Source organism: Micropterus salmoides, unplaced genomic scaffold, assembly GCF_014851395.1.
Source record: "Micropterus salmoides isolate LMB-PRFRI ecotype aquatic unplaced genomic scaffold, ASM1485139v1 Ms_hic_scaffold_2, whole genome shotgun sequence".
NCBI lineage: Eukaryota > Metazoa > Chordata > Actinopteri > Centrarchiformes > Centrarchidae > Micropterus > Micropterus salmoides.
Genome location: NW_024041150.1, coordinates 28,401,487 through 28,413,548, shown reverse-complemented (window position 1 = coordinate 28,413,548; position 12,062 = coordinate 28,401,487). Strand labels below are relative to the sequence as shown.

At 41.5% G+C, this 12,062-nt stretch overlaps 1 protein-coding gene across 4 annotated transcripts in view; it reads right to left on the bottom strand.

Annotated features, from left to right (window-relative positions):
• Positions 1–12,062, bottom strand: part of poln (polymerase (DNA directed) nu) — a 73,220-nt gene that overhangs the window by 3,441 nt on the left and 57,717 nt on the right. For all 4 annotated transcript variants that reach the window (XM_038731127.1, XM_038731124.1, XM_038731125.1 and 1 more), the window contains one exon: positions 7,317–7,448. In XM_038731127.1, the coding sequence (XP_038587055.1) occupies positions 7,317–7,448 (132 nt within the window). The remainder of the gene's footprint in view (positions 1–7,316; positions 7,449–12,062) is intronic.

The following is a 12,062-nucleotide window of genomic DNA, read 5'->3' as shown; positions in this document are numbered from 1 at the left end:
TGTTTTACAATCAGAGGCGATCGAGCCTTTAGCGTAGCTGCCACCTTGGTTGTTTTAAGTGTGCTATATAAATAAAATTGATATTGATATTGATGTTGAAGAAAGCATTTTGATTTTATAATCATAAAGAAGCCAAACATGTCAAAAGACAATTAACAGGTAGCCTATATTTAGTTTTTCAGACATTCTGTTGACCTTTGCTTTTATTGTGCATTACTGGAAATTTTACAACAAAAATCAGTTACAACCTTAAGGGGTTACAAGGAAATAAGGTTGGTAACGGTATTAAAGGAATACTTCACCAATTTAGCATTGTACTTAAATTCCATTGTTGGACTCTGGATGGACAGTTTAAAAGTTTAAAAATCAAAATCGATGCAGCAAAACAACAGATTTGTCTTTATTTCCCACATCTAGACTTCACTTGGCCGGGCCGTCCAAGTATATTTGGTGACCCGTTTTAGCACTTTGCATAGAAACACAGAGAAAGTTGTTATCTTTTACATTACAGGAAGCGGACATGGTGGGTATTTTACAAGCACGGAACAGGTAAAGCAACAGTGAACACAGCGGTGCAGATGTCACTCATTAGTTGCAATGTTGGTTTTGTTTCGACATTAAAAAGCCTCCTCCACATGCGGCGCACCGCCCAATTTGTCTGTCATTCTGTGAGAAATTCAATTCAGTTAAAAATTCGGTGGTGTTATGCAAGTAGCGGATAATGTGGCCTCGAGCCTCGCGAAGAGATGAGGAGCGAGCTACAGAAGTCTGAGAAGCTCACTTATTGAACTAGATCATTTTTATTTTCAAACTTGTATTCTTTAGCAGCAACTGACAACCAAGTGAAATCACTTGAGGCATTTTATCAACCTTTACACAGCTCCCTCTGAAACTACATAAGGCTTTATACTTCTTGTTTTCCCGCATATGCAGCAGTACTCCACCTGTAAACGCACCGATTCACACAGTCAGCCAGAAACAGGCAGATGTGGAGAATCATTTGCCCCATTACAGTTTTTTTCAATGGCTAACCTTTGGTCAAATCTGAAGTCACAATGTCAAAAGTCTTCACACATCTAGCGAAACAGAAGTGTATCTGGACCAAACTGTGAATCATTTTTCATTGCTTTCACACAAAATGCAATTAATGACCACTTTTTCTAAAATCCATCCTTTTCTCATTACTACTTAACCACCAGCAAAACACTATTTATCTGCAGCACATTTTTCAAATGCTAACGCACTGTGTCCAAAACTGTTAAAAACACATTCAAAACAGAAAGATGGCAAATGTCGTGCTTTTCTGCAGCAACCAGTCTGAAATATAAAGAAAAGCTAACATTTACGTACATTTTATGTTTACGTCTATGTGCATAGAGTAATGTATATAGTCTTTTAAAATTGCGTGAGCGTAAAGCAGGAAATGTGCTTGTATTTTAGCAGAATTGGTTCAGGGGGTTTGTACATGAGACAATAGAGTGAAAATATGTTATTCTTACAGTTTTTCTCAGTCGCTTAACATTTGCAAAATAGTAAGTGCATTTCTCAAAACTCGTACAAACAGCACTACGCAGTGGAACCTGCAATAGTCCATAACTTGCTCAAAATCCTTCGTCTATCTCTCAAAAATAAATCTTTATATCAGTGAACATGTCAGTGCATCAGAATGACAAGTCCTTGTGTCATTGTTTATGAACAAGAACAAGAAGTCTGGAAGTATTTTCTGATGTAAACTATGGCTAAATGCAGAAAAGAAATCCACATAGCACAACAGAAAAAATTACCAAATAATGTAAGAAATGTAAACACCCCTTAGGCTGACGTTGCTATCTGTCATGCCACAGATTCTTATCCACATCACTGCGGAGATCTTCATCAATTTAGGATACATTTACAAATAACAATGTATAATAGACATGTATTGAATATATGCTTGACAGATTATGACAACGTGTTCAACCATTGTGCAAGTAGTGATTTATGAAATGAACTTATGACTAGATGTTTTTAGGGGTCAGACTATTCAACAGAGAACCAGTATAATCCATTGTGATCAACATGACATGAGTAATTGATAATGTAGGAAACAGCAGACAGTTGCAAAAACATTTGCAATTTGTTCAAAAGAATAAGAATTGCTTTTCCAACATGCATGTGACTAGATGATGTGGAGGTTGAATGCGTAGTTTTGAGAATTTCAGTTCTGAAATGAGATCTGAGAAATGTTCAAAAGCGATTGAGAAAAACTTTATTGTATAATGAAATATTGATTTATATGAAAAAATCATTCATACTTCAAAGATAAAGGTTTACCATTTACGTAGTGCTTCCTGTTGTTAGTGTTTTTTTTAGGTCAGTGTGTTATGAGTGACAGTGTTTGCTTTCTGAGTGAGAATTGTTTTGGTTGAGACTCCTATGAAGTGTTTTGGTGGTCTGAGTGACTTTCGGAGGTGAGATTAACTGTTTTGCCAAGATGCATGATGGTAATGCAGACTGTATTAAGAGTTTTGAAAAAAGTGGCTTCAGTTTTAACCATTGCATGTTAGTAATTGAAAAGAACTGTAAAGCACACATTTGATGTGTAGCACGGCATGTCCAAAAGGAGGATGCTCAAGTCCAAGTCAAAAAGCCTTCAAGACCAAAGCGACTCTACGATCAGTAGAAAATTACTGCGTGTGTGTGCAGCATCAGTTTCTGGATGGAAACGCTACTTTGTCTGAACTGTCTCTTTCAGTCAAGAGAGTTATTTCTAACTACACGCTGAGCAGAGCTAAAGCTACTGAGAACAGTTTCATGAAAAGTCATTTGTTGATGCAGCATTATACAGTAAGTGATTATGGTAACAGCGGGCTTACAATGACACAAGCATGCACCCACCCACACACAAGCCTACTTACACACACACAAACCCTAGTATCCACATGATGCACATACAAAGGCAAAGACAAACACACTCACATTCCCAGGATAGCCACACAAACACAACACACACAAGAATGTGCAGTGACGTGATACGCACATTACACACAAACACACACATGATCAAATGCAGGTATGCAACACACACACACACACACACACACACACACACGCGCGCATGCACGCACACACATAGACACACATAAAGACTCTCACACAGTGGACCAGTACATTCCACCAGTTGGACAATGGAGCAGGCTTACCATCTAAATCCCTCTAGTATCCCTCACTATGAGGAAAGCCAACCAGGGCATGAAACCTGAATGACCCTCTTCTCAGGACACACACACACACACAAACACACACACACACACACACTCAATCAGGAAATGAGCGCACAACAGATAGTAACAAACACTAAAAACCTTCTACTCACTGTGAATTGACCCATGACACATGTGTGTGACCTTTTCACCAGGAATGTGACCTTTGTTCTGGGGCCCAATGACCGGAATGCGTGGTCTATTTTGTACCACACAAACGATGTTTCCAACTATGGCCAGGTATCAACGTGAATCATACAGGAATGTGCATGTTTTTCACACCCAATCGGCAGGTCAGTGACACAGTCCTGTGACGGCCAGTGCTTTTCAAGTTCAGGCAGCTTTCATGATCAGCGGTGTAGAGAAAGTGGTGGTTCATTTGATGCTCAGTAGCACCAGAAACTAGGAACAGGGAAACAATTCAATAGTATCATTTATCAACTTTATACTGATGAAATTATAATTAAAAAAGGCCCTGAAAACCTACGAGCGATGTGGTCATAAAACCTTCTGCCAAAGTTATTCATGTACTTCCATAGGCCAATAAGGATTTTATTAATTATATTAATCAAAGTGTGATGACAAATGGTGAGCTGTTTGACCACTGTCAATCAAATCTGATCAAACCACATCCACACAGTCCAGAAGAAGCAAATTAGTTTTTAATTCATAAATAAAACTTAACTTTAATAGTTGCCTTTTTTGCATAGTTAAACCTGTAACTACTGTTTTTTTTTTTTTGGTCACTTGGGGTCAATAGTGAACACAATATTGAACTTGAAGTTGAAGCTGACAAGGCGAACCTGTTAGCAAAGTGTTTACATATTGAGCTGTAAAGGAGCAACATTATCATTAATCTGGAGCCGTGTTTCTAGTGAACTAGTGAATATCCAATATTCACTTTTATCTTTTAGCTCTGTTGTCAGTTTCTACCAACAATATATCTGGCTCTTTAGCTGCTAAATAAGGGTGTGACTGCTGTACCACAATGCAGACTAACAGAAAGTGCTGATGCCACCACTGCACATCAAATTAGGCTTCCCTAAGTTGTCTGGGTTAATGATCAAAGCCGGTGTATAAATACATGTTAATTTGGATTCATATGTTGTTATTGTCTGACTATATGTAAACGGAAAGACACAAATAGGTACATTTCAAAATATCACTGTCCTGGTCACAAAAGCAAAGTCTGTGGTAAATAATTCTCTAAACTTCTGAGGCATAGGCAAACAGGAAACAATACTTACAACCCAGGAGCGAAATAATAAATAAATTGTTACACCGTGTTATAGCTGAGCATTGCTGACATTTGTGCTGACTTGTGCCACAACTAAACTGCAAATTACAACTGCAATTCTAATATCTGTGTGTGTGTGTGTGTGTGTGTGAGCACTGCAGGGTGTTTACATATCTATGCAGATCTACGCTTCCCTGAGTCTGTGGTGGCCTTCAGAAGACAGTTTTTATCTCTGTGATTCCCCCTGTTGTTTTTCTACTCGTCTTTTCATCTCAGACAGTCTTTACAAGTGAAGGTACAGCATTCATCCCAGGAGAGTCAATGAAATGTGCACGATATTAAGAAGAGGACAGACTTATCCAGAGCCGTGGCTTTTATCTCATTTTAAAAGTCAAAGGAGTATCAACCAGAATGACGACAATTTAGAAGAGTGCGGCCATGCCATCTATGGCTATTAAGTCTTTTATTGTAGTTTATATAATAAAAAATATCAAACTATTCCTATTTTGTCCACTTCTTTCTTTCGTCTGGTCCATTTTTGTACTTCCTCCTTTACATCCACAGCCCTTTTTTTCTGCTCTTCTCTCGCGGCTATTACACCCACACTGTGATACTGACCTGACCTTCACATTGGCCTTTCCAATACATTTCCAATAAATATGACAAAAGCTAAGCCTGCACTGTGCACCTCACCTCTGCTCAGCCCGCCAGCATCCAGCAGTTCTAAACAAAATCAGACACCAATCAACCATAAACTTGGTGCTGAGTGGACATGGAGCCCAGGCACATATTAATCTCTGCTCTCTGAGTCACGGCACCGCAGCTAAAACAGCCCGTGACTCTAGTGCGATACTGTACGTCTCCTCACAGACATGGGGATAATTTTATCGACGAGCTAAATTTCTGCTGTGGAACATAAAGAGAAGAGGTATGAAAACAGTGACGTAGATTGGACGAAGGAGAGCAAAAGGCAGAGAGAGAGATAGACTTAAAGACAGCAAGAGAGAGTGAGGGGCGAGCGGGGCAGATAAATCCCGGCACGGTCTCCGATGGGAGGATCACCATGGTGATGAGCTGAACTGAAGCAGACTGCTTGGCGCAACATCACTCTGCCCCTGAGAACGAGGAGGCTTCCACGTTAATCTGTGAGCAGCATTTTGGAAGAATGAGTCCATTAATTAAGAAGATAACACTGGAGAAAAGGGGAAGCGATGAGTGGGGCGCGGGGTGTGTCACCGGTGATAGGTTACTGTGGGTAATGGAACAGCTGTCTGGGTGTGACGCTGGGATGGTGTTAGTGATAAATTTGTACTCCTGGCTGGCATTAAAAAACATCCACTTCCTTGACCTAACAACAAAACAAGGTTGTTCAACACTTGTTATACAAGATAAAGTTATAGTTTTCCATTCAGAAACAGCCAGATAGAGCTTGTCATAATACAAGAACTTAAGGACTCAAAGGCAGACTCGGAACAGTTTGAAGGGGTAACAAAGGGCTTTATTGAAAAGAGCAACGGAAGACTGGGTGGTAGGTTCCAACAGGGCAGAATGGAGAACACGGAGGAGGGGAGTTTGTCCAGGCAAGATATGAGCTGAGCGGGGTGTGGCGTTCAGCAGAGTTCCCAGAGGTAGTGTGATCCTGGGCACAGAGAAAAACAGTCTCCAGGGAGACAGAAATTGCAAGGAATCTTACGGGAGTAGATAGTAGGCCTTGACACATGTACCACATGTGATTAACTGACGATCTGGCGAAGAATGTGAGGAGGACTGGGGCTGAAATACTGCAGGAGCTTGATTAGTGGAATGAGGACCAGGTGCGCCGCTGGAGCCAGAGAGTGTAGCCACGCCCAGACAAACACAGACAGGGAGGACAGACAGAAAACACAGGGAAGGGGGGGAACAAAAGAACACAAGGTAGTGGGGAGACTCTGTAGTACCACAACAGTGCTAAAGTTGACACTGCGGCATTAGTACTCACACAGCTGGCTCGTTCTCTTAGATTACTCCTCATGTATTTGGTGTGTTATTGGTTTATACTGCAGAAGGTAGATTTATTTATCATTTTACAACACAGGGTTGCGTAACAAAATGAAGTAACTCATCAGTTGTCCCTTTAATGCTTTTATTTTGAAGGGAAAAGCCGATACAGCACACATAAGATGCGATTACACACCAAACCAGAGGCTGAGGTCTTGACCCAAACACAGGCCTTAGTGCTGAAGGTTTTGGTGCAGACCGACCTCATCCCTCTGCCTGTCGATGCTGGGCTCATGTACGTGTGAGTGCAATGAGGGTTAAAGTGCAGACTTTACACTATTTTGTGTGAGCGTGTTTAAATCTCAGGTGTGCTGTGTTGGCAGTTCAGTCCGAATCAAAATAGAGTGTCCCGTCTGAACCATCCACCTCGTCCCCCTCAAGTATTGACCCGCGGCAGTTTGTCTCATTCCTGCCAATGCAAGCACATCTTCTTCTTCCTCAGCCAAACACACACACACACAAACACACATGAGAGCATAGGAGTATATGTGTACGCCTAAGAAATTCAAACAACATAGTGTATGTCAACAGTCCAGGTCCTAACCCAGAGATATACACACATTTTTGTTATATTTATGGGGACACTGTGCTAATTTTTAACATTAACTCTTAAATTCCCGTAGTTTAACCGTGACTCTGATCCTAAACTCTAATCCTATAAATAAACATTTTAGCTATTGAATTCTGGGAAACTGATCTTGAGACTCAAGATAAGAACCTTGAGGTAATGCTTATATATTTTATTGCTTATTAAATCGGGGGGGTGGGGGGACACAATGGGAATTTGAATGTACACAGACCTTGTCTGTGGCACTGCTGGATGGTCCTCTGGATGAAGGTCTGGACTTCTCTGTAGGTCTGGAGGAAGCTGTCCTGGAATCGGCTGGCCTGCTCGGCGCTCACCCCGAGGATTCCTGACAGACGCTCACGACCTGTTGGAAACAACATTTACTAATTCGTATTTAACTAAGCAGGCACGCATCAGGGAGAAGTTACAAGGGAGATGCCATGCAGATGTAACATAAATAGTACAATTAAATATGATCTTGGCATTTTTTGCTTTATTTGACACTGATAGTAGAGAGAGACAGGAAGGCAGAGGAGAGAGAGAGAGGAGACATGAAGCAAAGGCAAGGGCTGGATTCAAACCCAGGCCGCTCCGCTAAGGAGTCAGCCTCAATACATGGTACGTGCTCTTATAGGTAAGCTACCGGGGCGCTCCCTCACTGATTTTTAGTAGCTTCCACACATTTATGTGCCTGGCAATGTGTGTAGAATGCTAAAGGAATTTAACATTTTGGGAAATACATTTCTTCATTTTCTTGCAGAGTGCCTCTGACAGCTCAGCTGATTCTTCTCTAAGCATTCATTGGCAAATTCCATACAAGGACATCTTATTTAAGTTGCTGTAGCCTGTCTGCCCTTGCTGCTTCCTCTGCAAGCAGCTTGTAAACCGTTGCCACCCCAGCTCCTCCTTTCAGGCTGTGTCTGATTAATGCTGTCATTCCTGTTGTTATTGATGCTCTGTTCACTACCCTGGAGGGTCTTTGCTGCTGCTCTCTGCCTCTGGCTTTCCATGTATTATCATGGATGGGCGGGGAGGTGCTCTCCCACGTAGGTGTGTGGAAGGGCAGGCATCCCAAAACAGAGACATAACGGCAAATTTAACTTACTGCATCACAAATATCTACTTTGATGAAGCTGTCCTGACTGAAATGAGATATCACGTGTTAATTAGTGAGCTTTAGAGGAGCTGGTAGGTGGATTTTGTTACCACTGGACAGAGCCAGGCAAGCTGTTTACCTGTTTCCAGTCTTTTATTGTACAGATATTTAAATGTAAATGTTCTGGATTTGTATAGTGCCTTTCTAGTCTTTGTAAAAATGGGTTAGGGTTAGGTGAATGGTGACAGGGGCCAGGGGAAGAGAAGAAAGTTGAAAGAGAAAGAGTGAACAGAGGCCAGACTGGACTAGAGGGTAAAATAAATGAAGAGAAAAAAAAGTAGAGCCAAGTGAAGGGTGAAAGATATAAGAGGACAAGATAAAAGGATAGTGGGCAAGGATCACGGCAAGGCTGCAAGGGGTGTATGTGTGTATCTGTGTGTAAAGTGAATATAAAGCTAAGAACAGTGTGTGTGTGTGTGTGTGTGTGTGTGTGTGTGTGTGTGTGTGTGTGTGTGTTCCCAGTACAGCCTGTAGCAGGAGTAGAGGAGCGGGCTGTAAGGTTAGGAAGAGATCGATAGAGGAACGTAGAGGGTGAGCTAATGGGTGCCATAGTTACTGTGTGTGTGTGTTTGAGCTGTCAGGGTGGTGTGTTGATGTGTGGTTGGTGATGAGTAATGTAATGCCAAACAGCCCGAGAGCTGGTAGGAAGGTTAGCAGAGAGGACAGTAGCTTCTACTGCAGGGATTAAAAATCAACACCACCATAAAACACACAGACACACACACACACACACACGCCAGCCACTCCAAATGTGTTTTGCTTATTGTTACTTCACTTGGATGTTCGACTTTCACTGTGCAGAATAATGTTTGCGCTGAGTTTCAAACTTTAGACATGTACCTTTGAGCATGACTCTGTGACATCACAACTAGTTCTGAGCCAATCATGGTTCAGTATGAAACTTGAAACCTCCAGTCAACATACGCACATTGAGGATGGACTTTTCAGGGGAGGTAGGAGAAATCTTAAAACTTAAAACTTAAAACTTTTGTAATAATACTTGCATATTCATAGATTCTTATACTTGTACTATGACAATTAAACACATATTGATGTAATAACTATGATAATGCCTTTTTAAATGGGAATATTGTATTCAAGTTTTTCCGGTGGCAAAACACAAATGCAATACATACTTGTACTGTCATTTTAGAAATTAAATGTAGAATAAATTTAGATATTAATTAATAATGATAACAAAAAATAATTTGAAAGTTCGCCAACATGGGCTTCATTTTTTAGAAAGTGAGCCTTAGAGTAGAAGATAAAGACATTTAAATTCAGTCGGCATGTCTGTGTGTGTGTCAGTGAAATACAGTGGGTACGGAAAGTATTCAGACCCCTTTAAATTTGTCACTCTTTGTTTCATTGCAGCCATTTTCCAAAAATTCATTTTATTTCTCAGTAATGTACACTCAGCACCCCATCTTGACAGAAAAAAACAGAAATGTAGAAATTTTTGCAAATGTATTAAAAAAGAAAAACTGAAATATCACATGGTCATAAGTATTCAGACCCTTTGCCGTGACACTCATATTTAACTCAGGTGCTGTCTATTTCTTCTGATCATCCTTGAGATGGTTCTACACCTTCATTTGAGTCCAGCTGTGTTTGATTATACTGATTGGACTTGATTAGGAAAGCCACACACCTGTCTATATAAGACCTTACAGCTCACAGTGCATGTCAGAGCAAATGAGAATCATGAGGTCAAAGGAACTGCCTGAAGAGCTCAGAGACAGAATTGTGGCAAGGCACAGATCTGGCCAAGGTTACAAAAAAATTTCTGCTGCACTTAAGGTTCCTAAGAGCACAGTGGCCTCCATAATCCTCAAATGGAAGACGTTTGGGACGACCAGAACCCTTCCTAGAGCTGGCCGTCCGGCCAAACTGAGCTATCGGGGGAGAAGAGCCTTGGTGAGAGAGGTAAAGAAGAACCCAAAGGTCACTGTGGCTGAGCTCCAGAGATGCAGTTGGGAGATGGGAGAAAGTTGTAGTAAGTCAAACATCACTGCAGCAATCCACCAGTCGGGGCTTTATGGCAGAGTGGCCCGACGGAAGCCTCTCCTCAGTGCAAGACACATGAAAGCCCGCATGGAGTTTGCTAAAAAACACCTGAAGGACTCCAAGATGGTCATAAATAAGATCCTCTGGTCTGATGAGATAGAACTTTTTGGCCTTAATTCTAAGCAGTATGTGTGGAGAAAACCAGGCACTGCTCATCACCTGTCCAATACAGTCTCAACAGTGAAGCATGGTGGTGGCAGCATCATGCTGTGGGGGTGTTTTTCAGCTGCAGGGACAGGACGACTGGTTGCAATCGAGGGAAAGATGAATGCGGCCAAGTACAGGGATATCCTGGACGAAAACCTTTTCCAGAGTGCTCTGGACCTCAGACTGGGCCGAAGGTTTACCTTCCAACAAGACAATGACCCTAAGCACACCGCTAAAATAACGAAGGAGTGGCTTCACAACAACTCCGTGGCTGTTCTTGAATGGCCCAGCCAGAGCCCTGACTTAAACCCAATTGAGCATCTCTGGAGAGACCTGAAAATGGCTGTCCACCAACGTTTACCATCCAACCTGACAGAACTGGAGAGGATCTGCAAGGAGGAATGGCAGAGGATACCCAAATCCAGATGTGAAAAACTTGTTGCATCTTTCCCAAAACGACTCATGGCTGTATTAGATCAAAAGGGTGCTTCTACTAAATACTGAGCAAAGGGTCTGAATACTTATGACCATGTGATATTTCAGTTTTTCTTTTTTAATACATTTGCAAAAATTTCTACATTTCTGTTTTTTTCTGTCAAGATGGGGTGCTGAGTGTACATTACTGAGAAATAAAATTAATTTTTTTGATTTTTGGAAAATGGCTGCAATGAAACAAAGAGTGAAAAATTTAAAGGGGTCTGAATACTTTCCGTACCCACTGTATGTCACGGCCAAGGCCCTTTCAGCAGCGTGTGTGTTTTTGTTTGTGTTGAGCTAGAAGTCACTCAGTCTGATATGCTGTGTGTAACAAAGAGTTTCCATGGATTATAACAATAAAAAAAAAAGAGTACGATCTAGACCGGCTCTGTATGAAAAGTGTATAAATTGGCGCTATACAAACATGTTGAATTGAAAGATGCTGTGCAGATACTAGAGAGCACTGCCTCTGGGTGTGACGGCTGTACCGTATGAGTGTGTTCTTATGTGTGTGAAGCTCCACATTCCTGCTGAATGAGGTCACTTCAGGGACTGACCTTTAACCTTCGTTACTGACGCTCCCTGCTTCTCTGCATGTAACCCGTCAATCTTTTTTTTCCCTCTCTCAGTTAGACCTTGTTCATCTTTTCTTCTACCATTGAAACCCTCCTATTTAGTTCTGCCCTCTTTACCGTCCATTTTCTCTTTTTCTGCCCTCTTTCTGTTGCCACTGTCCTTCCTGTTTCCACGTGTCAAAATGTTATCATAAATACGAAATGCTACTTTTGCAAAAACACTGTTGATATGCTAGTTTGAGTCTTTTTTGAAAGGTCACAGAAGTCCTCAAAAGTCTTTTTCATTTCTTTAATCTCTCACTGTATCTCTGTCTCACCTCCTTCATCCTCCCCCGCCAACATCATTTCTTGGCCTTTTTATTAGTTGACCCATTTGTATACGTATGCGTGTGTATGTGCGCGTGTGCATGAGTCCATATTGCTGCGTGGCCCCTCCTCCCTGGCCTGATTATTGTCTTGCGGAGAAAGCTTCCTTTTAGTGTTTGTTATCCATGGCAACGCATCCTCCCATGCAGAGCTGCCTGTCTCTGATCATCAGGAGCTCCTTCCATTCCTC